Source organism: Alexandromys fortis, unplaced genomic scaffold (genome assembly GCF_014885135.2).
Source record: "Alexandromys fortis isolate MF-2015 unplaced genomic scaffold, M_Fortis_MF-2015_v1.1 scaffold_110, whole genome shotgun sequence".
Classification (NCBI taxonomy): Eukaryota; Metazoa; Chordata; class Mammalia; order Rodentia; family Cricetidae; genus Alexandromys; species Alexandromys fortis.
In genome coordinates this window covers 5570648-5598519 of record NW_026068014.1, presented here as the reverse complement: position 1 = coordinate 5598519, position 27872 = coordinate 5570648, and the positions used below count along the sequence as shown (strand labels likewise).

The 27872-nt window shown below is 39.3% G+C and overlaps 1 protein-coding gene across 2 annotated transcripts in view; it reads left to right on the top strand.

The window, feature by feature from the left end:
* The window catches only part of Psd3 (pleckstrin and Sec7 domain containing 3), a 528693-nt gene that overhangs the window by 410176 nt on the left and 90645 nt on the right, over positions 1-27872 (top strand). For both annotated transcript variants that reach the window (XM_050162307.1, XM_050162308.1), the window contains one exon: positions 26204-26247. In XM_050162307.1, the coding sequence (XP_050018264.1) occupies positions 26204-26247 (44 nt within the window). The remainder of the gene's footprint in view (positions 1-26203; positions 26248-27872) is intronic.

Here is a 27872-nt window from a genome sequence, read left to right as displayed (position 1 = left end):
CCTCTCCAGCAAAGGATATCATTGGTGTTTTTGATTTTAGCCATTCTGACAGGTGTAAGATGATATCTCAAAGTTGTTTTGATTTGCATTTCCCTGATCGCTAAGGAGGTTGAGCATATCCTTAAGTGTCTTTTAGCCATTTGAATTTCATCTGTTGAGAATTCTCTGTTCAGGTCAGTGCCCCATTTTTTAATTGGGTTAATTAGCATTTTAACGTCTAGTTTCTTGAGTTCTTTATATATTTTGGAGATCAGATAGCCAGTAATTTTTAATCACCAGCAAGAGAAAATAAACTACTACTGCTTAAAATAATTGACTGATTGGAAACTAGAGTGATCCAAACTACTCACCAAACTGATAGAGACTCTCATGGTGAAGGATGGTGGTGTTGAAGGACTTTCTGATAACAGAAGGGAGATAGAAGAAAATGCTGTGCTCTCTGAAGAATGGCTTAGGAAACAGGCAAGTGGAGTTATTTACTGTGATTGACACTTTCTTGAATAGAAGTGTAATTTATCTCTGTTATGAAGCACCACGCGGGCAAGGTCTCTAATCTTTTCATTTCCTCATAGACACTGTGCCTGGCACGTATTAGGCACTTGGTAATGTTTATTATCACACTGGATGGTGTAAAGAGGTAATTATGGGTGGGTTTATTGGATTAGATTCTGGAACAGAACATTTTCTCAGCATTCGCTCCCCCATATACAATTATTAGCCTACTCACCTTGGAAAACAGCTTTGAGCTTGGAAATCCAATTTTTATGTTTGCTTCTTGCAACTATTCTGCAACAAAGTGAAGATTATTTTCTTATAACAAAAATTTATAGTATTTAAAGGGTATAGAATAGGTTGGTTTACTCTCCATGTCAAGAAAGCCTATGATTCAAAGGCAGGGTTCTGTATTTTTCCCCCGGGTAATAGTTTGAGAAGAAAATGGCGGTTTCCCAGAGCTGTGTGCTGGGTGAAGGCTTCCAGGTGCATTCCCTTCACTCCGAACTACCAAAACTAGTGTGGGACTACTGTGAGAACTAAGTGACTTGACATGAGTGTCTTGGTTCAAGAGGAAAAATACTTTCTTAAGTTTGGGACTCCTTCATGCTGATCTTCCTTCCAGCATGTTCATGTCATTTAATTTTAAGTGTAAGAAGGTTCTATTTAAAGGGTTTGCCCCATCTAGTTGCTTTGTATGTTTGAAGAACAGATGGAATTAAAAGCGTGTGATGCTACAGGCAAGATTGAACCTGCTAAACAACATGTTCTCGTAGGTAAAACAGACCAGAGGGGCTCTGACTTCCAACTATGTTACTGTGTGTATCAATTGATCTTTAAAGATGACTTAATTTCAGTTTTTAGTTTGCGTCCTAATTGTTTCTGAATTGGGAAATGTATAGCCACCCCTGCAGGGCAAATCTTTGTACTTCCGTTTTTGAGATCATAAAAGTATATATATGCCGCTTGCTCAGCATCCCTCTGAACCAGAGAACAAAGTTAGATAGGCAGTGTAGAACAAGACGCCATCTTTGAGAAATTTCCAGAGTCCTAATTCGGAAAAAGAGGTTAGGGTCAATTGGAGGACAGATGTCATCTGGCAATGAGATTCAGTCAGCACAGGCTCTGATATGAATGTTCAATCCAGTGGAGCCTCATGTAATCCGAGGATGAAGGTTTTGTTGTGGGTCATAGAGTTCTATTAGCAGTAAGCTGCCACATCATCTCATGTTCACAATGGGTTCTGTGGTAGCGCTCTATCAGCATGGATAAACTGGAGGGAGACAGGAGGGCTTTTAAATGTCACAGTGTTCACTGATACATGCATCGTCACTGGTGGTGATAAATACTGTTCTGTGAAAGGATGACGAGTTTTGTGTCACATGATGTCTGGAAAGGAAATCTACACAGTGCATGGAAGGGTGCCTGCCTTCCCCTACTACAGCAATGAACAGAGAACACCAAGTTTGACTTGGTTTGTAAGCCACTACAGACAGTTGATTTTTTTTATATATTCCTTCTATAACTATTTTATGAGTGGTCACCTCCATTTCGTATCTGAAATGTGTCTCCCCAAATCTGCTTCCATTTTGAGACAAATCATTTCCAGCTTTGTCACATCTAGGAAGATGTGTGTTTGTGGTCTATAGCTTTTAAAAGACAAATAGTGTCAGAGACAGCATGTCAACCTCCTGTACCCCTAAATAATCCCTCTGGTGTTGGAAAGTAAGAACCCCAGCCATAGTTAGGTCCTGAATAAGTCACTTCATGCTTATTCATCTTGAAAATGAAGAGGGTGAAATATGTAGACCAAATAAAAATCAATAAAAAAAAAGAAAGAAAATGAAGAGCTCGGAGGCGATTATTTGTAAGTCCAAATCTGACAGTGACTTTGAGTCCAAAGGACTAGCTTGGTAGATTATTAATTAGCACCTTTAAAGAGCAGCAGCCTCTTGAAGTTGCTGGTCATGTGATGGTCATGTGACAGTCATGGCAGCACCTGCTATCTGACTGTTAGATCAGCATCTTGTCATTTTACCCGCCTCAGTAGCGCAGTCTGAGGAGCACAAAGGAAGAAAGGCCTGGGAGCCTTTGAATTGGGGAATTGATAAAACCACCACTCTCTTCTGAGAGTAAGGAAAAATTGCTTCCTTTGACCCCTCACGCCCCACCCATCTTCTGAACCCTGTAAGCCTCTAGATGATGGATACTTAAAATTCATTTCCCTGTTGTCTTCGCTCCACCTTTAACAACTAGATATTTCACTTTTCATTTATTTAGTTCATGTTTAGACTTGGTGGTTTGTTTTAGCTTTGTTTGTTTGGTTAACGCTCTATAAGATTATTTTAGAAAAGAGGGAAGCTTCTGCCTAGTTGCCATTATTGTTCTTCCAGTTATCTCACTTGAGGTCTCCGAACCTGTATGTTTGTTGATGCTCCATTGGAATTCACCTCTGCCATTGCGCTATCATAACTGAATGGTTCAAAGTTAGGGGCATGGTTATATTAAATGAAGTTCATCTCTCTGGGAATCTGTGAGCATTTTATTTATTACTACTACTACTACTATTATTAGCTAAAACCTTCTTAGGAAGGCTTTGGGGACTAATACCCTAAATAGTGTCCTCATTCCCAGAAAGCATCATAATGTAAGTGCCAGCTCACAGCCCTCTGGCTAAGAGATTTGCCTTGATAGTTTTTCCTACCATTTTATTCTGTTAATGAAGTCACCTTTGTTTTCTACTGAAGCTTTCATGGAAAGTTATTTTTTGCTGTTAAACAGCTGCTGCTCTCTAGGAGGCCTGCCCTTATTTTAACGGAAGCAATCTGTCTGCACGGGCCAGCTAATGTGTAGAACAGGCAAGGCCTCAGAGTAGGCTAGTGCAGAATGGAGCCATGTGAGATGTCTTTGAATTGATGCTTTCAGATTGCATCTAATTGTAAACTGTATGCAGCCATATCAAGGCAGTAGGTAGTAGAAAGGAAGTGTAGGAAAACAAAAATACAATTTGCTTGGAAGGCAATATTGTTTAAATATGCTATATTGCATCTATATTTTCTGAGCCATTACTTATTGTAGCACAAGATTCACTGAGCAGTGGTGGCACACACCTTTAATCCCAGCATTTGGAGGCACAGGCAGGCGGATCTCTGTGAGTTTGAGGCCAGCCTGGTCTGCAGAGATAGTTCCAGGACTGACTCTCCATAGCTACTGGGAAACCTTGTCTGGAAAAACACAGGGGGCGCAGGGAGACAGGCAGAGGCATAGAGACACAGAAAGAGTAAATTCAATGTCCAGTAGTATGACATTGATGAAACATAATATACCCATATAATGCAATATTAGACAATTATTATTAATGAATGAGATAGCTTCATATGTGATTAAATAAACAGCAAGAGTATCTATGTTTCCATGTATTGCCCATAATAAGGAAACAGATATATACATATAGTATGTTTGGGTTGATTCATTCTGGAGGGATGCATACCAAACATTCTTGGAGAAAGTAGAAAGATTAATCAACCAGAATGGGGAAGAAATTTCAATTTCATGCTCTCTTCTAAGCAAATAAAACCCAAAATTCATGGTTGTTTTCTATATTTATTTTTCAAAAGAAGTTAAATTTCTTTAAAAGCAAGTTCTGTGGAATGAAATCTAATAGGCAAACTTGCCTTGTATTTAAACATTTTGATTATTCTATAAGTCATCACTAAGTTGTTCTCTACCAGCTGCTGATGTGGGTTTGAGACAGCTATGACTTTAGACCAAATGAATGTTCTGAGAATGAGGGTTGTATGGCTCGTGGTGGAGAATGAATGACTAGGATGGAAAATAAGGATTGTTGTAGGAAGTGTCGCTAGTGGAAATCCCTTTGCAAGATAGCTCTTGGGCTGACTCTTAGATGGTGAGAAGCCTACCATGTAGACTCCGGGAGACTGAGGGGCGAGGCAGCACAGCTCCTGGAAGAACAACAAATGATAATCACTGATAAAGGTCCAACGATGAGACAAGCCCTTGTTCCGTTCATATGTGTGCAGGCTTTCGTCCAGTACATTAACCTACCATGAGGAGATGACAATCGTTCTGATTGAGCAGGACAGCAATAGGGATAAAGTTCAGGTCTGACGAGGCTAGAATACCAAGAACCCTGAAAACTAGGAACTTTAGTGTTTCTCAGGTGCTCCTAAGAACATGCCTAGAAGGTTAGAGGCACCATCTGCTCTTAGTCCTTGGACTGTGGGTGTCATTGCAGCGGAGTGCATCACTATCCAGAGGTATGTGTTCTGAAACATAGAATACAAGGCAGGGGAAGGAGAAAGGATTTTCTCTCTAGCTTCATAAAGCCTGACCATATCTGTAGTATCAAAGAGACGGTATCCAATCGTATAGCACAACATAAGGGCTTGGATCTGGTTGTATTACAGCATCCTAAGCTGATCATCTCCCCTGTACAGGTGGATGGTGATGCGGTTATTGCAGTTACTTCTCTGAAATTGTAAGTGTTGAGCAGTTGCAAGTAGTTATTAATTACAATCTATATCTAATGCCAGCTGGGTACAGCAGGGCAAAAATAATAATCCATTTCTTCCATATCTCTCAGAAATGGAGCTGGATATCATATTTTAAGGTATAGTTTCCTTTTTTACTTTTTAGTAACCAGCTTGGTAGAGAAACGAAAAGGGCCTCAGGAGACATTCTGAATCTGCCTCTGGAGGCTGGCAGGTATCCCAAGGCTCTAATGATAAGTGCTTTCTCTTTTGCTCATTCTACTTGGAATTTGCTGTGATGTAGTGCCCTTGTGGTTCCACCTTGTGTGTTATATTGGTTAAATATACTTTCTTATCATATGCTCTGGCTATAGTTGTACATATTGTCAATGATTAGCTTTATTACACTGTCACAGTACATGCCCCATAAAATATAAAGCCATTACAATTCCTCATCAATTACTTGAGGTGAGAAAGGTATACCTCATAGAAGACAATGTGATATCATAGACTCTGAACTCTTAGGGCGGTAGAGCCCTAAGATCTTCTAAGTATACTTGGATTATTATTTAGAACAAATTTCATTTTAATTTGTCACTGTGCTTATAAAACAGTTGAAACCCCCAAGGCTTCAAAGACAAGATGGGGAGAGTAAAGGGAAGTGGGACACATTCTGTCATGAGGTGAAAAATCAAAGACTCAAGGGTTCCCTTTCCCTGGGCTGGTTGACGAGGGGTTCAACAGCTGAATATCTTAATGTCTAAGGACCTGGTTGTATGATATACAAAATTTTCAAGAATCCAAAAGGAAGTCAGACTTGAGGGTTATAATGAATCGAGGCATCATCTTTTGCAGAACTGTTTTTACATTCACATTTTGCTAATATTTATTTGCTAATATTTATGTTAATACACAAACCAAGATATTTCTCTGCAGCTAACCTGCTGCCTCTGAGATGCTGGACAAGTCAAGTGGTACAACTGAACATTGCACACCAACGTAACTTAGTGTATTATAACTAAATATATTTTGTTCTCTAGCAATGTCAAGCTTGTAATTCTTGCTCAGAAAGCAGCACGTTCTCATTTATGGCATTTGTGGCTTTGAAAATTTTCCTTACTGATCTGGATTGACTTTATTGATCTAAGGCATGTTTATCACTCTCGTGTTTTTTTGTAACTTTCAGTATGGCAGGGAGATAAATAACATTCTTCTGCATTTGTCAAACAAGTCAGCAGTCCTGTCTTAATACTGGGCTCTCATATTCTAAAGTCATGGGAAACGTTTAATTCTTCTGACGAGCACCACAGTTTGAAATAGGCAAGGAAGGAAAATTATTGATCACCAAGATGCCTTTGTGGCTAGCCTTCTGTCACAAACCTGTAATTGATTGAGCCTATTACCACCGTGACACCCATCTGCATTTCTTTTCCCCTTTTAGAAACGTAGCTCCATCCATTCTTATTCCACATGGTGCCTTGCAGATTACTTGCGACTTTTATTTGTGGTATCTCTTTTGTTGTTGACGTTAATGAGATTACTGCACAATATCACAAGAGAAATGGTGTTGCTGTTTGGAATGTTAATGAATTGCTTGCTTAGCCAATTGCCATTTGTTCCACTGTGTGAATATGGTGTGTGTGTGTGTGTGTGTGTGTATACGTGCGCGCGCATGCCTGCGCTCGCTCGTGCGTGTGTGTAAAAGAGCCGAGTAGCAGGGGTGGGATTGCATTTTTTTTCCTCTTTGCAGCCAGTGACGTGAGCTGTGCCTGGAACAATCAGACTCGCTGCAAACAGGGTAGTTGAAGATGCTGGGGGAGGCAGCTTGGTGCTTCCTAAGCTAAGGCGATCTCAGAGCTGCTCAGGAGCTGCTGGAGTACAACCTGCAGAGTTCCTTCAGCAACAGAGCCTGGCAACGGGTAGAAAGTGCCTTCTTATTTCTCTAAACCTATTCCCTAGTGGACCTTCAAAATGATTGGCGTGAATAGTGTTCAGAGTGCCAGCAAGGTACGGGTGAGGACCTCAGGTTCTGTGAAGTATTCCCGGGAGGATTCTATCCGGCGGCAGTCCCACCGGTCAAAGTCTATGAAAATTTCCAACTCCTCAGAGTTTTCTGCTAAGGAGACCAAGGTAAAGAAATGGCATGTTAAATATTTTTGACAGTTGTATGGTGGGATCTCAGGATGCTATGCAGTCTGCCAGCAGGTGATATGCAGGGACAGGCTGAGAAAGTAACAGGAAGCATAAAATGGCTCTAAGATAATCGGTGAGATTGGGGTGAGCAATGATACCTGAACTCCAGATCGGAGAACCGCTGCACTGTGCAGCAGTCTTGCACAGAGCCAGCTTGTGGAAGAGAAGGGTTGGAACAGCGTTCAAACAGCGATGATTCTGGAAACCGGTGGTTGGCACAGTGGTCATGTTTTAGTCTCAGAATGGTTGCCTTGACAAGTGGCTTTTCAGTGCGGCATATTTTTAGAACATCAGGAATTTAGAAATATCTTGTATAATTTTTATCTTTCATTGAGTTCATTTTTTTTTCTTTCCTCTTCCAGTATGTCCCCCTCCCCCAGTCTGTGGAGCTAGTATACAAAAGTGACCGTGTTCTGTGTGTTGTATTCTCGCTATGTGCATTGCCAGGTGTGTGTAACTGGGAGAAATTCCTTCTTTTGTGTCCCTTACGTATGTGTGCTGCTGCCATGCTGCCGTTAACAAGGCGCCGGTGTTTCGGTGACTCTGAGAGAGCATCATGTTGGTTCATGTGGACTGGGAAGGAGTGATTACGTAGTGAAGTGGGCATCTACTACATGCATATTCTTGAGATCCTTCCCACCGCCATCTGTGTGAGCAGGGTACTCAGAAACACTCCCACTCCACAGGTTTAAAAATGGAATGATGGAATCATAGGATCACAGAACTTTGGAGCTGGGGATGTGGATGATTATAACAAGATTCATAGGCTTGAGGATGTGTAGGAAAAGCTTTGGGAGGTGGATCTCGATCATTTCAGCCTTCATATGGGTTCTGTCCAGACCCACTGAAACTGACATCAAGCCCACACCCTTTCATTTGGTGCCACTGCCCTCCTCCGCTGCTCCTTCCCAGCTCTTCCTCCTGCCTTGTTACAATATTGGAAGACTTTGTCTTAACAAGTGTCACTCAGAATATGGTAGGCAATGGATGGTAACTTTAAGAAATATGCTGATTCTCATCTATTACAGAAGAATCTAACCCCAGCAATCATTAGCAGATTATTTTGGCTCTGATAAGTTTTTCAGAGTTTTTTTTTTCCTTAGAGATTTTTAAATTATAGTTTTAAAAAGGAGCATGCATTTTTTGACAGTCTTTGAATGTGACCTGAATGAGCTTGTCTTGATTTTTACTGCAACTTTATGCGACCTCCCATGGTCTGATGACTACTGTCCCCTGGTGATGTAGACCTCCAGGGCTTATTACAGTTTTAAGTAGATGGATGTGATGGTCAGCATGGTGATTTTTTTTTTTTGCAAAGAACACTGATTTAGTGTCTCTGGATTTTGTTTTACATGTCTTAATGTGCATTATATCTATAACATGTCAGATTCCCAGAGAAGTAAGAGGTCATCATTATGAATGCTTCTGTAGTCCAAACTCACATCCTGATAAAAATTCAATTATTCTGTACTATTGGTTTGCTCAGAATTAGGTTGTATGGTGTAATTCTGGAAGCTAACAGATACCAAATGAGGAGGTTTCTCTAATGCCTTCTCTGTTTGTCAACAATCCCAGCCACTCCTATTTGGTAGGAATATATGCACTTTGGTGAATATTTTAGTCTAGAGTATTATATATATGTTCCTGATAGAATTATAGTCAGGAGGCCATCAAAGGACTTTGACAATTATAGTCTATTAAAAAATACGTTGGAACATTATATGGTCTCCCGAATTCAAAGTTGTTTGTTCAAGAATATATCTAAACTCCTAGACCCCAGACTCTGTCTCCCTGTACCCCCACCCCTGCCTCTCTGACTTGTATATGTATTCCATTAGAATTAGATTAAATAGATTAAACATTATTATTCATTGGCAATTTTTGTTCACTAAATGAAATTAACTGAATATCCTAAGTGTTTGCACCCTAAACTGATGCACTGAATTTCATTATGGACATGTGTCACTACATGGTAACCTGTGTTCTTTACTATACATTTTATTCATGTTAATAATTAAAAGGCTTATTCACTTGACTTGTATTTAGTAGTAAAATTCTAGTAGTTAAAAGCAAATCAGTGTTTTTCTCCTGTTAATCAGGTAAGTAGTTGTTTTGCTTTTTTCTTTTTTGTTGTCAGATGGTTAAACAAAGAATGAAAGTTTGTTTAACCTGATGATAAGAAAGCCTATTCCCTCTACCCCATCTTTCCACTCTTTCCTCCATTTAAGAAAGATAATATTAATTAACTCAGGATAACTTCTAGGATTGAATTCTCTCTCAAAACCTCTGCCTAGCCCATTCTAGATAAGGAGAATAGTTTTCATCTTTTCAAAGAGTTTAATTATATGTTTTATAATTTTTGAAAACTGTCATCTTTGATGTCTCTAACTTCTCTTTTGTTGGTCATAAAACTCATTTATTTACATTACTATGAAATCAGTTCATCCGCAGGCCTCACTTTTCATCTGATTATGCAATTTGTTCTTTATATAAAGAAAGTGTTAAAAGATTTCCAGAAGAGTTAATTATTGCTTTACATTTGATTAAATCTCGTTAAAGATTTAACTCAACATTTTAAGTGAAGAAAATTGAATTTTCTACTCCTTGTGCATCATGTTGTCATTGTCTGAGGTAAATTTCACCTCCCCAAACATTTTCTATTTGTTGTTTTCTGTAGAACGCTGCTCTTCGTGGGCCTTCCTTACCCCCTGAAAAAGTGATTCAGTCCTCCTCTTCTGAAGAATATGACTTGCTGGATAATGTTTATATCAAATTCCAGAACAGATAAAATGTAGAAGATTCTTAACGTTGGCTTTTTTTTTTTTTTTAGAAGAGTGCTTATACATTTGTGGAGACTGGCATTCATTGTCAAAATGTCTCTCTTAACCCTGACTTTGGATTCAACCTTTTGTATTTTATCTGATGCTGGAGGCTTACCATTAAGCCTCCTGGCCCTTAGGTGGCACTACAGACCTTCTTGCTACCCAAGCTAACTGGCTGCTGTGCCTTAAACAAAAATAACAATTTGGATCAATTTGGAAGGTTGATTCTTAACTTTTCTTTACTTGGTTATTTATCCCATCCATTTATGCAATTTTCATGGTTCTGTGTATTGAATGTACTCCAGGTTTTACACCTGCTTGGCAACTATCCTACCATGATCTGCATGACTATCCCAGAACATGCTAATTTAAACTTCACTTCCACCAAATATTTCCACACACCCCCCATTCATCTGGTTAGATATAAATTGCCTGAGTATTTTTAGTTTTCAACTTGCTTAGATTAAGAATGTGAAAGCTTAAAAAAGAGAAGAATGTGAAAACTGGTTCCAAACTTTCATTTGTTTCTCTGTGCCCATGTCTTACCAAACTACCGGACACTTATCTGGGCAAACTCCCAGCTTGACAACGTCATGCTTTATGATGCGGCAGAGGATGAGAATAATATGCATAGAGGCACATTGTTGGGGAATAATAGAGCAACACATTAAGAATTCTCTCCCTGATGATTGTGTAAAATGAACTGTTTAAAGACGTTTTTGATAAAATCGCAAAGGAAGTTGAGAAACATCACGTCAAAGTCACAGTATTTTTGGGTGGTACATAGTGAAAACATGTGCCATCTGCTTTGTGGCCAAGGTGCTGCCCAGGCGTAGTGTGGATTCACTCATTAATTATAATTGTTCATCTTCACAAGTCTTTTCTCTGAGTAAATTGCAGGAGTTGAAATATCCTTCTAAGCAAGGTTAAGTTTTGTAATTGTGACAGACTTATACTTTTTCTGTAAAAAAAAAAAAAAAAAAGAAAAGAAAAAGAAAAAAAAACCTCACAGACCTACGGACTGAGCTAGTTTCCAAGAAGTTGAGTTTTATAGCATTTTAGATAAATCTCAGCTCTAGGCAACGTTAACTGTAAACGTGTGAGAGAGAAATGGAAGTGCTTTGCCACAAAGCACTGCTCTGGGAATGCCTAATTCGTTGCTTTGTAAAACATGTTGCGGTGATGCTGAAAGGCGCCATCAGCTCTATTCTCTTCACTCTGCAAAGGCTCTGATTGCCTTTTCGCTGGCAGTGTGCAGTGTTAGGTAAATGCCAATCACTTCTCCGCCTGTGAGTCAGAGCTCTATATACAAAGGAACCTGAAACCGTCTTTGCAATGCCCCTTTGCAACCTCAGATTTCAGTGAGAGCTGTGCAGACTGATGTCATGGTTTTTCCCTAGATCATTTTTCTTTAGACAGAAGGCTAAATCTGAGAAGGAGATTCTGATCAAATAGGTCATTCCCATCTGCCTGTTTAAAAATGTATATTATATGAAGGAAATACCTCCTCAACTGAAACTGTCTTTAAACAAATATGTGTTTGTGTGTGTGTATAAAACAAAATATTATATATTTAAACTCTGAAGTTGAGGCAGAACATCTTTTAATTCCTGTTAATTGAAACCTTTTGGACAGATACGATATAGATTAATATGCCCCAATATTAAGAACATCCTAGTTCTTAGTTGAAACCCCGGCACAAGAATCTGGGAAGAGTGCAAAGATTAAGACAATTGTATTCCTAAGCTCTTTTTATAAAGGTTGGCTCTCTCATCTTTACATTATACTTAATGTGTTCTAGGAAGTTACATTTTTGCTACAGGTGTGATTCTGCCAGACTCTCATTAATATATTAATCCAGTTATATTAATGTTTTGTTTTGTACCTAGGGGAGACCTTATGAAGAGACCTAGCTCCCTCAGCTTGTCCTACAAGTTGTGTCCTTATCAGTAGCTATGTATCTGCCTCATGACTTGAGTCAGACTTGCTAAAAAAGCAAAAACGTGTCTGCCTTTGATTGTATTTCTGAGTTTCCAAAGCTAACGGGGTGGCTGGGGTTTTGGGCCCCTGCTCCCCATCTTGGTGCTCTGAATTTTGTAGACCCTGCAGTGCTTTGATGTGAGTTAGCACCTTTTCCCAGGACGTGCAAATGACTACTTAGGAGTAAGGGTTGAATAAACCGTGCTACTGATTGGGTGACACCTGCTGACTCTTGAGCACGATTACAAGAGATGGTCCGCCGCCATCCCAGCTTGGTCCACTTTCTCGTGAGAAAGGGGCATGTGGTGCTGTGTTATCGCGAGTGTCTCTAAAATGACCCTCAGTGCCAACCTGTGCTCCTGTTCCGCCGTTCCTGTGAGTCGGTGTGTGCTCACCTCTGTGTGTCATTTGGACACTGGGAAAGAATTGCCAGTCTGTGCGGTTCTACTTGTCAAGCTCCTGCTCCTGCTCACGGTGAATTGAGGAGGGAGAGGAACGCCCTGATAGAGTGAAGAGAGCAGAAGGAGGTGCTCTTCCTGGTCATTGTTGAAATAGGGCAGTGAGAAGGGAAACATAGGAGGACTCAGGTTCTCAAGCGTAATGCCTTTCCTTCAGAGCAGCCTGCTAGATGGGGCCTGGCTGGCTCAGCATTCAAGGGCTATATGCTCCTGTAGTTCTGTTAGAGGCTATTTTAGAAAAACAATTATTTATTCACTCATAGTGATATAGAAATTGAGTAGCTAAGAAGGCTTTCTCTTCAATTTATCGTTGAAGTTACTCTGCTATCACTAATTGTTATTATTTTTAATTCCAATAGGTCAGTTTTTCATTACTTTGTAAAAATCCAGTTTACCACATTCAAATGGACACCTCTTCAAACGCATGATTTTCTGATTTCAGTTAAATTTGGTCTTGGCAGGAGATTCTTTGGTATTCTTCATGTCAAAATTTTATGAAAAATCACTGAGTGGGGCCCTCCCTTTGTTTCTTACTCCAGTTCTTTTCATGATCTGTTGCTGCTTGTCACTTCCAGTTTAGCTTCCGAAAGTGAAATGCTACTCACAGTGGTGCATACATATCAGTAGGCTCCTTGCCAGACTCGGGTGTTATAAGTCAAATAATGCTATGTAGTCATCCAAATAGTCTCAACTTGCTGATTCTGGGGTAATTTACTAGACCTCTGTGTCCACAGTAAGCACTAAGATCCCCAATCCTGAGGCCTGCAGCTCATGACAAAGGAGTTGGTCCTGGCTGTATGCTTCCTTACAGTTACCTACTAAGATCTCCAGTACAAGCAAATCAGATACATTGGCTTTCCAAACTGGCTGCTTTAGAAAAATGAAGCTTTAATTTTCATGTTATTGAGAACGGTACTGTATAGCCCTGTCTGGCTTCAAACTCTTGATCCTTTTGTCTTAGTGTCTCGAGTCATAAGATGATAGGTGTGTGTGTCACCGTGTCTTGCAAGAAAGCTGTGTTTACTGACACGAGAGGGATAAAGGCAAATAAAATGCCAAATTATTTATGTTGGTTCATGTCACCATTCTTCACTCTTAACCCGACTGATCAGTGTTTTGAAGGGCTTTTTGTGTGCTATGTTCTTTTAGGAACAAATAAAGTATATCTTTATCCAGCCAAAACTTAGCTATGCTAATCAGTTTAAGAGAACAATGCCTTTTTATTTTTGTGCCTTCAAAAACTCGACTGAAATCTTGAGGGAGGAAATCTTAGATCTTCAAGGAGAGGGCAAGTGAGAGGATGCCCTAAAGATGGCAAAACATTTGGAAGCTGAAAAGCAGATCTTACCTTTTAGTCCCCAGGAAAGAGCTGAAGCACAGGAACCAGGAGAGTGAGCTAATACAGCTGGTCCCCAGGGAGGTAGGCCCTGGCCACAGACTCCCCCTCCTAAATGCTCTGGAGTTAGAAACCCTAAATGCCTTACCCTACCTTGTGTTTCCAGTGCCCCCCTCCCCGTCCCTACATTTTCTGTTCATCTTCAGCACTGAGTTAACCAGGGGCTTCATGCTTAAATCATGCCCATTTTGTGGCCCACAGTGAGATCCCCACATGGAAAAGCAGTGATGAGTGATGTGTCAAATAGTTCAGGAAGGGAATCCCTGCCCCCTCTCCTCCCTCAGGGATATTTTCTCAGAAGTAAAGAGAAGACAGGAAGTTGAACAGCACAAGGGGAGGGGAACTCCAGGAACATGATAGAGGAAAGCCCTGAAGCACGTCTGTGAAGGAGATGGAAACAGCAGCTAAGACAGGAAAAGTGGAAGATTCTACCTCTAGCTCTGACAGAATATCTGGCATGGAGCTCTGCAGAAATAGAGACTGGAAATTTGATGGGAGATAGCTGAGGTGAATTGGAGACGGGTTTCTTGAAAACGCATTTAATGTGGCCAGCAAAATGAGGTTTGATTAATTCTATGGTAAACAAAAAAGAAAACAATTAAAACCCTACTTTTTAAAAGGGCTATACTGCACCACATTGCTTAGGTATGATTTCTATCAGTACTGTCATTGTCACATAGACACTGACAATTGATGATGACGCCCCAGATTGTGAGGGGTTATAATCCTAATCCATTAAGGAAGCAAAGAGATATTTGTAAACATAACATATATGGCATATATCTATGTGTGTGTGTCTGTGGGTACATATATATATATATGGCACACAGAATACACACAAACACACATATAATTTGTTTTGATGGAATGGTAATAATAAGTGTTGTTTTTTTTATTTTTTAAAAAAATATACTATTATCTTAACAAAGGAAAAAAAACAGCAATTCTGTACTTCTAGAAATTTCTTTTGAAAATTCTCTTGTTTACGAAATATAAGTGCCTGGTATTCACTAAATTTAATTGTTAATTCAACTGTATTGATTGTTTTGAATAAAATCTTTTTCCATTTATATTTGTCTTCGTTGCTTTTTCTAATGTATGGAAATGACAAGGAAGATGCCAGGCTTGGTGTTTCTTCTAAATGAACTGTCCTCTGGGTTTTTTTTTTAGAAGCCATTTATTAAAATGGGATCAGCTTGTTGCCCAGAAAAAATGCTTTCTTTACTAACAGTGCACATTAATTTTATGATCATCTCCATAATCATTAAATATAATTGATCATTTTTTCTTATGTATTTAAAAATATTGCATGTAATTACAAGATCTCTTAAAATTTATGTGTCTCTTATATTTCAGATTGTAAAAGGATTCTTTCTTATGACTTCTGTCTGCTACCTCTCAACAACAAGGATTATCAAACAAAAGATCTTATAGCAGATCATCACAACTGCTGTCTAGAATTCTCTCTGAAAATGTAGGCTATGGTTATATTTTTCAAGCAAGTATTAGCTGTCCAAATATAGAAAACCTTTTTGATAAATAGCACTCCAGAGGATCGGGGGGTAAGCGTTAGAAATGAAATCAAGAAATGCCTATGATCACAGTGAACTTGGGGCTTATAAAGTGCTGCATTTGCTAAAGAACGTTTTCAAAGTCAGCCTTCCACTCCCTAAGTCTGTAAGTGCATACAGTTTTATTTCAGTCTTTCAGACTGTATAAAGTTTTCTGCATAAATCACATTCACATAAGGTTTGAAGACACTTGTGTCTAACATCTATAACGAGCTGAGGAAAGATACGAGTACTTTTATATGTTCCTGTCATTCTCTCTCTATTTCAGTCAACTAAAAGAGAATGCCTCGTCTCTCTGGGTTGCGTACCTTCTTCTGGAGAAAGTGTTATCGTCATGGCACCACCATCTGGGAGACTAGTATAAAGAGAATGTAAAATACTCAACCAAAGACGAGCCTAGGGTCTGACTCCTGTATTCAAGTTCTTACTCCCCAAAGGTTACCAAAGTTAACCAGTATGACTACAAAGCAGCCAGATAAAATAGGTTATTTCAAATAACAATTTTCCCATGTCTAATATGAAATTTGGGGGCACTGAAAAGACTCATACAAGCTAAAATTTAATCAGATATCCTGCTTTTGGTCAGGCATTCAACACCCTGTAACAAGTATCAGCTCTCCAGCTTCCAGATTAGTGAAGCCAAATAATCACACTAACTTTGTTATTTCCAGCTTTGCTGATTTCTAAACCAGTAAGTCTTGTATAGTCATACTTGTGATATTGAGCAAGGATTTTTAAAAAGCACTGAGTTCAAGATAATTTATGAAGTATTGTCAGGACCGAAATTAGACAGGAGATAACATCTACAGAGTTTAAATCTAATGTCATCTGTATTTTAGTTAAGTGACATATGTGTGGTATGTTAGATATTTAACAGCACAGAAGACTATATAGAAAAACGTTTTTTGCCCTCCCATCCCCAAGTTGCCCTCACCAAGGAAAATCAGTAGTAACACTGCAGTGGGTTTTTTTTTTTTTTTTTTTTTTTTTTTTTTTTTTTTTTTTTTTTTTTTTTTTTTTTTTTTTTTTTTTTTTTTTTTTTGATACACAGTTTTCCATTAAATGGAAACAGACCCTAGACTTTGCTTTACTATTTACTTTTGACAACATATTCTGGTATAGTTCCTAAAACTGTATTTAAATAAATATTGGTGGGAAAGATTGTATTGCTGGTGTTGCTACTGAAACAGTTTTTCTACTCACTCAAACATTAATGCTTAAATAGTGCAGAAATGAGCTGCCCTTCTCTCATAATTTAAGAAGGTAGCATGGACAATGAGGACTACTGAGACCTCAAGAACAATGGCAACGGGTTTTTGATTCTACTGGACCTATTGGTTTTGTGGGAGCCTAGGCAGTTTCGTGGATGCTCACCTTACTAGACCTGGATGGAGGTGGGTGGTCCTTGGACTTCCCACAGGGCAGAGAACCCTGATTGCTTGTTGGGCTGACGAGGGAGGGGGACTTGGTTGGGGGAGGCGGAGGGAAAGGGGAGGCGGCGGTGGGGAAGAGACAGAAATCTTTAATAAATAAATAAATTAATTAATTAAAAAAAAGAAGGTAGCATGACACAGCCCCATTCTGCCACTGCTGTCACCAGCCCAGCTACGTCTCCTACCTGAACACTAGCAATCTCTTGCACCTTCTGCCCCCCTCTGCAGCAGGAGCCGGGACAATCTTAAAATCATGACTTACAGCAGGCCACTCATCTGTTTGGGATAATCCACTGTTTGCCCAGCTTGCATAGAAGAAATGTCTAATTGTTTCTAGTTAAAAACCCTATGGGCCCCAATTGTCTGCTGTCCTCCAGAAAAAAAAAGGTTTCCATACCTAAGGACCACTGCATCCAACCACATCTCCTTTGTGTCTGTTTTTTTGGGCTCTTCTCACTCAATTTTTCCTACAGAAGCTCATCCTTTCTTCCAGATTTTGTACTGCATGTGGGTTGTGTTTTATGTTCCTTGCAGAATGACGTTCTCTGACCATCTAGTCTAAAACTGATCCTTTGAGTTATCTGTATTATTTTAATCATTTTTAATAATAAACTGATAGACCACTAGAGTTACCAAAATTATTCTTACCTTTTTAATTTTTTTTCAACCTCAGTGAAATCTAAATCTTTTGTTTGAACCTGTGGACATAGTCTTTGTTAGCTGAATCTGTAAATAAATGCATGTCTTTAAGAAAAGATTGCTGTATACTGTTAGAAGAATAATAGGGTGTGTTGGCATAAACTTGTAATCCCACCTCCTTGGGATCACATTGTCCACATTATTTTTTGAGACAAGATCTCTCATTGAACCTGAAGCTTGGTTGATTTGGCCACAATGGATGTGCAAGAAGGGATCCTCCTGTCTCTTGCTACCCACTACTGAAACGTGATCATGCTGCACCTGGCTTTTAAAATGGGCGCTAGGGATCTGAACTCAGCTCCTTGTGCTTGAATGCCAAGCACTTTATTTGCTGAGTCATCTCCCCAGCTTCAGTTTTCAAACTTTTAGTGGACAGAAATGAAGAGGACTGTGAGACGGAGTCTACTAGGCAACAGAAGAGAGTTAAAGAACAGCTTGGGCAGCATAGTGGGACCTTGTCTTAAAATAAGAAAGGGAGTGTGAAGGCAAGAGTATGACTCAGTGGAAGAGTCTCTGACTAGCCTGTGTGTAGCCCTATGTTTAATCCCAGTAGAGAAACCAAAGCCAAAACTCTACAAGTATCACACAGTGGTAATCATATTACAAACACAAACCAAAGTCTTCTGGTAGCTACAGAATGTCATCTTTGCTGTTTCAATACGTGTAGTTTACTATCTACTCGACTGTGAAGATGTGTTATATACTATACCATAGAAAGTTATTGTGTTCAGTTAGTAGTAGTTGCTCAGCTATTTCCCCTACATTTATTAGTCTCTGATGTGGTATTTGCTGTTATCATTGTGTGGCAGGTTACTTTATGTATGTAGACATTGGCTACATTCTTTCTTATGCAACTGATGTGTGTCCAATCAGACTCAGTGAAAGGAACATGTGTAAAAAGTCTCCTTGACAGTCATTGCGTGTGTGGGATAGCACCTATTGTGAAATGTCTAGACCATCAAGGAATGTCAGACAAAACAGCTGCTCAGAAGTTTGAATCTAAATCATCATTAATCAGGAATGTCACAGTATCTAATTCTCTTTTTTTTGATTTTCGAGACAGGGTTTCTACATAGTTTTTTTTTTTTTTTTTTTTTTTTGGTTCTTGTCCTGGAACTGGCTCTTGTAGACCAGGCTGGCCTCGAACTCACAGAGATCCGCCTGCCTCTGCCTGGGATTAAAGGTGCTGGGATTAAAGGCGTGCGCCACCACCGCCCGGCTCATCTATTTAATTCTTACTGTTTACTCTTTACAGTTTTCTAATCAACTCTGTCTACTAAAAGCTTCCAAACTGGGCCTGGGAAGATGGACTAGCCAGTAAAGTGCTTGCTGTTCAAGCATGAGGGTCTGAGTTCAGATCCCAAGCACCTGTTTAAAAAGCCAGGTGCAGCATGTCCACATTCTCAGTGCTGGGTAGGAAGAGACTGGGGGATTCCTCAGCGTGTTGCACTATCAGCCAGGCCATTTCAGCGTATCAGCTAAGCTTCAGGTTTGTGAGAGGTTATGTCTTAAGAAATAAGGTGGAGAGTGATTGGGGAAGGTGTCCTCTGTCAACCTGTGGTCTCCATGTGTGCATGGGTAAAAGCACGCACATGCACAAACACAGACACTAATAAATAAGTTTAAAAATCAGAGTTCCAAAGGTTACATGTTGTATGGATTTGTGTGTGCCATAAAGGGTTTTGTGGCCTTTTTTCTGTGTTTATCTACAATCTAACATGTGCCAGTTTTGAATAATTTTCTTTTGTTCTACCTATGAAAAAATTCCAGAACCCAGGGTAGTGATGCTGCCTTCCTACAAAGCTAAGATCAGGCAATGTCTGCAGACTAACTACTGTTCTGCTGCAGCTTTTCCCTCTACCTGGGGTGGCTCCTCAACTGCTGAGTGCTGAACTGGCAGGAGTTTGTGTCTACAGTTTGAGCAAGAGAGTTGATTAGGAAGGGATATGGGAGAAGTTTTTGGAGTTGATGTTTATGTTCTGTAACTTAATTGGAGTATGAATGCACTTGTCAGAATGTATTTAAAGGTACATTTAAAATGTATAAAGTTCACTTTGTATCAGTTATATCTGAAAACACTGTAAGCAGACGTTGAAATGTTAAGATAATGCTGGTATATGTCGAGGTGAAGTGAAGTATGCTGATATCCAACACATGCTTTTTTATTGTCATTACTTTGAAACAGGGTTGTATGTTTCCCATGCTGGACTTGAGCTTGCTATGTAACCTGGCCGGCCTTGAACTCTGGATCCTCCTGATTTCCTGTCACAAGCATTAGGACTGCAGGAATTCTCCCTACCATGCCTTGCCACTGTCTACTTTTAAATACACCGAGAAATAAGATGGAGCGATAAAGTGGCAGGATGAGTGCATAGATCATAATTAGGTGATAAGACAAATAACATAAATTCATTGTAAATGCAATTGAGGGGTATATCTGTTACAGTATATAATTCCCTCAATTTATAAACATTGAAAATTCTGTAGTAAAATTACAGGAGAAATAAGGGTATTTTATTCATAGGAATCTACTCCATAGAGGTAAAAGTTTTAAACTATAATAAAATAGATAACATGCATTAATCTTTGAGATATATACTTGGTATTTGGGATTAGATATGCTACCAGTTAATGATGACAAAAAAAATTAGTGGAGAATACAAGGAAGAGGATGTGTGCAAGAACGAGGAAAAGAGCTGGTTTCTGTGTGTGTTCCAAGTAAAGTCATAGACTGAGGGAGCTGCAGGCAGCCAAGGAAAGTAACTGTGAACGAGCCTCTCAGACTGCATATGTAGCAAGCATGCCTGTTTGTTCACTTCCCCATGTCACTGTGGCCAAAATACCTAAGAAAACCATTTAAGAACAAAATAGTCTTTGCCTTATAGTTGCATAGGGTTCAGTCCATGGAACTTGTCCCCATTACCCTGTGCAGAACATTATGGTAGTGGAGTATCTTCTTCACCTCATGGTGTGTAGGAAAAAAGAAAGAACTATAGGAAGAAGTCAGAACAAGGTATAATCCCCATTAACAGTTGCCTCAAGTTATCTCTTTCCGGCGACTAATCTCCATCTCCTATTTTCACCACCTCCATTTATGTCAACATATCATGACTCCACCAAGAGATGAATCCAAGGGCTGAAGAAATGTCCCAGTTGGTCCTCATGCAAGCCCACGTGAAAACTGAATATGGTGGTGCACATCTGTAATTATCAGTGCTCTCCGGTGGCATGGAAGTAATCACTGGCCAGTAAACCTACCTTAACTAATGAACCCCAGGTTCTGTGAGAGACAGTGTTTCCAAAGGTAGTGGAGGAAAATGGGAAAAGACACTGGGTATTGACCCCTGGTCTCCATGAGCACCCACATGGATAGGCACACATGTACACACACACACACACACACACACACACACACACACATATGAGGGACAGTCAACCCAGTTATTAGGACAGAACAATTATAATCTTCGTTGTCTCTGGAAAAACTGTTACAGACACAGTCAGAAATGTATTGGCAATCAAGATTAACCATCAGCTAAATCAAATAATCTATTTTCAATAGACAGTTTAAAAGCAGGTGTCCCACCTCTACCACTCATGTTCTTAGCTGCTTTTCTCTGGATCTCTTTTCGATGAATTTTTCTTTGCATAAATAAAACAATGTCATTTATTAAAACCAGTGTGTGAAAGTGTCTTGTGTATTGTATGTGGGAAGAAGTAAGTTAATAGAGCCTGTCAGGTGACTAATTCTCAGCTAGGTAAAGTCAGCCAGGGTTAGCAGTAATTTTGTATTCCTTATGTAAGAGACCAATGAAGGCAGAATAAGGGGAGGTTCATCTGTACCTGGCACGATGCCTTCATAGTCTTTACTATGAAGTAAATAGTCTTTAATAAGCTCAAAAATGCTTATTACATGATGAATTGTTTATTACTCTACCTCATATTCATTCCCATTAAGGTACGGGCTTTGACAGTTTACTAAGCATTATGTATCGGTGATGATATGTCCATCTGTGGTTAGCTATCTTAGTGGTTTGTACATGCATCATAGCACAAAGTTAAGTTAATTGCACAGGACATAGGTTTTTTGCACAGGACATAGATTTTGGCTCTGTTTACCTGATGAGTTGGTAAAAAAAAATTGAATCTGATTGTAGATATGGAAAAACACAAGCCAGATTTAGACATGCATTTGTTACTTTGAATGTGAGCCAAAGAGAGATATGGCCACTAGACGGCTTGTAATTTTTATCTTCTTTAAAGTGGCATGCCCTTTAGACTTGGGTGTATTCCAGTGGACTTGGGGATACGGGTATTTATACAGAACCAAAGTCCCATTTTCACTGCACACTGGAAAACATTCTCTGTAAATGGATCCATTGGGAAGGTCTCATTAGGTTTCAATTTCTTCTCTGTTTTCACCTCTACCTGATTGTTACCTTCAGCCATCTAAAGAAACAAAAGGCAAAATTATCATCAATCACTGCATTTTATACATTTCAGAGATGTAAGAAGACTATAGGGTTGAAGGTGCAAAAAGAGAATCAATTCCAAATGCTAGTTTGGCAAGGTGATGCTGCTCGTCAGTATAAAGGCAGAGAAGATCAGAGAACATGCGTGGACCATTGTCCTTAATATAGTTTGAGATTTTTTCCATGATGTTTGACATTTGTCTGACAACTATAGTTAAACTATAAATTTAAGCTAAGTCTTCCTCTTTTCTCCTCCACTTTTTTTCCTCGCCTCCTATGGATTTCAGTCCTCAGGTAGGATGGCCTCTAACTTGGGACAACATTCCCTCTTTGGCCTTCTGAGTGCTGGGATTACAGGTCCAGCAAGCATGTCTTTTTCAAACATGCTCTTCTCTGGTATCACTGTAAAAGTTGGCATATTTAACTCTATACATAAAAATCAGCTTTATTCAAAATACATGCATGAGTTGCCATTGCATTTGGAAAAAGGATTCATGGCCTTGGTGATGGTAGTGTAACTTCAGTGGTATAAATTCTACTGTGATCACTATCACTTCTGCTGAAAATGGAAGCTGGGTAACATCTCCCATGCTTTTCATAATTATTCAGGAGCCACTGAGGAAAAACCACCATTGGAATTTAGAGATGTTTTAGCTAAAGTGCATGTGTTCCATCAACTACACAAAATGTGCTTCTGGAGAAACAGCGAGACTTCTGATTATACAATGTGGTAATGGGAAGAGATTGCAGAGCCTGTGTGGGCTGCCAGAGAGGTGCTAAGCTTTGAATAAAATGGCACTTTATCATTTTCGAGAAGCAATCAGAAGTGCGGAACAAAGACTTAAAAGTAAATTTAGACCAAATTCCCATACTTCTGTAATTTAAGTATTTGTTTTGCTTTCTCGTGCTTTAGATTTATCGGCTTCATATTAGAAAAACTGCCTTTCCTGTTCAGTGTCAGTAGGAGGGTCATTCCATAGTTCCTGGGGGTAAGGTGGAGAAATTTTGGTTAGAAACCGAATTTTTAAACTCAGAGAACAGTGACTTTTCACATAGTGTCTGAGAGGTATTTGAAATATTTGCTGGTAATTCATGCAGAATCCTCCAGGAAAGCTCTAGAGATCTGGGCTAGGGTCCAAAATTTTAAATTCCCTTGATTTGTAAAACTTACTTGACAGATTTTGGTATATATGCTCATACTTTCAGATCATATCTATAAAGTAAAAGATACTTTTATGTAGGGCTAGCATGTAAATATTTCTGAAAATTGCCTTTATTAAGCTATCTGCCTTTCATTTATACCCTAGTGCATTGGTTTTCTGTGGCTGCTGTAACAAGTGACCACAAACACATTGCATATTAAAAAGTGGAGAAATCTGTCCCCTCACAGTTTCAGAGACTGGGACTGTGAGATACGTGTGAAGACAGGGCGGCACTTCCTCTGAAATGTCCAAGGAGAATCTGTTCTCGCTTCGGGGTTGCAGGGAATCCTGGCTAATGACTTCATCCCTTCGCCGTCCTGGCTCCTTTTTCTTCTGCCTTCTCTTCCGCTTCTTTAAATTGCTCTCAGCCTTCTTGTAAAGATACTTGTGATTACATTTAGAGCCCACCCACAGACTTTCCCCATCACAAACTCTTTAAATTTGATCTAAAGATTTTTTGCCATATAAGGAAATAGTCAGAGATTTTTTTTTTTTTTTTAAGAATCAGGACATAGGCATCTTTGGGTGGTAGCTATTCAGCCTTCACAGCAAGCATCACCTCACTGTGGGTATCCATATGGGTGGGTCCTGTGGTACTTTACTCCCACTTTACCCTCGCTGTCAATGCAAGGGGGGGTGGACAGCCAGCCAGGACAGTGTTAATCCACAACCCCTGATGTCTATGTGTGTATTGAGCAGGAGGGAGAGAGAGAAAATCATACAAAGATTAATGCTGTGTGTCTTCTTCCTCAGGCATTCTCCATTTTATTTACTGATTCTGGAGCTCACTGATTCAGCTAGACCAGAGAGTAACAGGAATCTTTCTTATAGTTACGGAAGTTACAGATGCATGCTCCATACATGGCATTTTTTTTAAATATAGGTGCTAAGGATACTAATTGAAGTCCACTCTGCTTAGATGGTGTGAACTTTATTAACTGAGCCATCTTCCCAGGGTCAAGGATTATTTTGTTGAGCTGTAGCCTGCACCTCCAGTTTTAACCACTCACGTGGCCAATACATTTGATTAGAAGTGGACTGAGAGTACAGGCCGTCTTAGCAAGCGTTTCCTCACTGACACAGGTACTTGAAGCATGTGTCCTAGCAACAGTGACTTTTCTGTGAAGCTTATCTTTTAAGATTATATTACATGCCTCTTTTCCCAGTACATGGGAGCTAGGGAAGTTCAAGATCATTCTCAGCTCTGAAGTGAGTTGGAGAACAACTTCAGCTATATGAGACCTGCCTCAAAAAAGCAAAGGAAATCTTAGTTCTTTTTTTTTTCCGCATCTTGTATTGAAATCTTAGTTCTTACGTGTCGTGTTAGTATGGATTTGCAGAAGTCACCTGGTGTCTCTCTTCCTGTGCAACAGAAAGACAATAAAAGAGTAAAGGTGATAGTATAGTTTGGGCAACCCTTTGTCTAAAATGCTTGATCCAAAAATGTTTCAGACTTTTTTCATGCATTGGAGCATTTGCACATAAAATATTCAATATTTGCATGTCTTACATATGATCTTGGGAAGGAGTCCAAATCTGAGTAGCAAATTAATTTTTTTCTGGTAGACATTATGCACTGTCTGAAGGCAGACTTTCAGAGGACTTATAATAATTTTGTTCATATATTTTGTTTACCGTTTTTGAGAAAAAGCCTCACTATATAGCTCAGGATGACCCTGAAATTTTTATTAGTTCAGGCTTATCTGAAACTTAGAGTTAAGTCTTTTCAGCCTCCCTTGTGCTATGTTATAGGTGTGCAATACCTCTCCTGGTCTAAAACTAAGATTCATGGTGTAGACTTTTCCGTTTGTGGCATTGTGTTAGGGTTTTAAGATCTTCTCATTTGGAGCTCTTGTGGTTGGTTGGTTTGTTTGTTTTTTTGGGGGGGGGTGAAGGGTATTTTTTTTTATTGTTTTGCTTGTTGATTAGAGTTGCACTGGTTCTTTCCTTGTCACTTTGACAGAATCTGTAGTTTCAGTGATTTCTGCTACATTTGGAAGAGCATTGATGAGGGAATTTGCTGTGGAAGTAGTCTTTTTGCTGACATGTGACACTCAACCATCTGAAGCCTGCCTTCCCTCATCCGACGAGTGCTCAAGTGGCAGCTGATCCTCCTCCCCATTCTCAGAGTAGAGATCTTTTGCTGAACATTCAAGCTCTAACAGATCCGAGATTTTATTGAGAAAAAGTTTTAGCATCATAGATTTTACCATTTTTTTTCTGTATTATTTTCTGCCATGCCTTTGCAAATGCATTTGTCTTACCTTTATTTTGTCTTTATCTTAATTAAAGCCCTTTCCTGGGTATATGCTGTAGATGAGCAAGTTGATCACAAGGGCTTTATTTGGAATACTGATTTTGGGAGGGCCAGGAAGACTATGTGTGTTTTACCAAGCTCTTGGGAAGCTTTCTGTCTCCTTCATCATTAGTATACATAGATATGGAGGTAGCACTCACTGAACCATAGGGAAAATAATGACCTCAGAATAATGAAAACCACTTGAGTCAGTGGTATAGAAACTCTTAAAACTATCCCAGGATGCATTTCCATATCTGACTTAATGCTTTCTTCCATGTGTCTATTCAGGTAATATAAGAGCAATCATATTTCTTCCATTATTGAAGAGTGTGACTACCCTTAAAGTCCATATTTATGAAGTTGGTTTTTAAGTGAATGAAATAGAATGTGCTGCTTGAGTTCAATCATAGCCTAATTCTACTATACTAAGAAACAATGCACAGTACTATATGTTATTTATAAAAGATAGTTTTTGCTTACTGAATGTTGAATGTTTCTTTGTTTCACAAAATGCTCATTTTTCTCCCCTGTGAATTCTTAAGCTTCTAGAGACCAATCAGTTAAGATATTCTGATTGTGAAGGCATGAGGAAGTTGCTCAAAATTTACTGAAGCCTTTGACTTTACTCCTTTACTGAATTCAGCATATGGAACAGAATTAAAAATACTAATTTGATCTTATTTCCTCTGTTTACAGGCCTTGTACAATTCAATCAAGAATGAGAAGCTTGAATGGGCAGTGTGAGTATGCTTGATATCAGCTTTTTAATAATGTGGTTTTTCACACTGCTGCAAATGAAGACTGTGTTTTTATTTCTGGGTGACCCGGACCCAAATAATCATACACAAACTATATTAATTATAACACTGCTTGACCAATGGCTTGGGCGTATTTTTACCTAGCTCTTTCATCTTAAGTTAACTCATTTCTATTATTTTATATTTTACCATGAGGCTCATGGTTTGTTACCTCTTGCTTCTTGGGCAGCTACATGGCATCTGCCTGATTCCACCTTTTTTCCTCCTCTATCTCTGCTTAGATATCCCCACCTTGCTGTATTTTCCCTTGCCATAGGCCAAAGAAGCTTCTTCACTAATCAGTGGTAATGAAACATATTCACAGCACACAGAGGGAAATCCCATATAATTTCCCCTTTTCTGTCTAAATAAAAAGGAGGGTTTTAACTTTAACATAGTAAAATTACAAAAAAAAATGAAAGATACCAAGCAAGAATTGCAGTTACAATATATCTTTGTGAGTCTAAAGTTTCAGATCTAATTTATCTTTTATCATACTAAGGAAAACTATAACTGTCTTCACCTCCTTCAAAGACCCCAAGAAGAATATAATATTACCTAATAAAACAGAAAGTGAATTGTAAGCAACTTCTAAAACTCTAGTGTAGAAGGTACGGCAGGGCTGCATCCCTGGCACCCGGCCACCCGCATGGCTAGCTTATGCCCGAAATAATTACATGGAAACTGTATTCTTTTAAACACTGCCTGGCCCATTATCTGAAGCCTCTTACTGGCTAGCTCTTACATATTGTTCTAACCCATTTCTAATAATCTGTGTAGCCCACGAGGTCGCTTACCAGGGAGGATCTTAACCTGCGTCTGTCTGGAGTGGGAGAATCATGGCGACTTCTCTACTCAGCTTCTTTCTCCCAGCATCCTGTTCTGTTTACTCCATCCACCTAAGGGTGGGCCTATCAAATGGGCTAAGGCAGTTTCTTTATTAATAAGAAATCACCCCCACATCATTTCCCCTTTCTCTGTTTAAACAAAAAAGAAAGGCTTTAACTTTAACATAGTAAAATTACATATAACAAAACAGTTATCAAGCAACAATTACATTTACAATATTTATATCTATTTTATCTTTTATCATAACAATGGAAAACTATAACTATAACTAACCATTCTTCAACTCCATCAAAGACTCCAGAAGGATATAATATTACCTAAGTAAACAAGAAATAAGAAAACTCTAGAAATGACAGAGACATCTCACTGCCTAGACAGTCACCCAAAGTTCTTTTGTACCGTTGGGGCATCCATCTTCAGCCTTCAGGCCCATAGTATCCAGCAGACATTTTCATCAAGCAGGAAAATCCAAAGACAGTTCAGTCACTATCTGCTGTGTCCTGCAGAATGTCTTTCAGACTCTTTCATGAGTCAGAAACACTGAAAGACCATCTCACCTTTAGGCAAGTTCAGCAGTCCTCTTTCTGCGGGTTCTCTGTGTCCAGTTTATGCAACAGTCCAGGCAAGAGCAGTTTCTTGCCCAAATGGCTATCAAACTCCATAAGGATCCTCTTCGATGCCCATCTTCCTCTTGAAGTAGCTGGTGCTGCCAGGAGCAG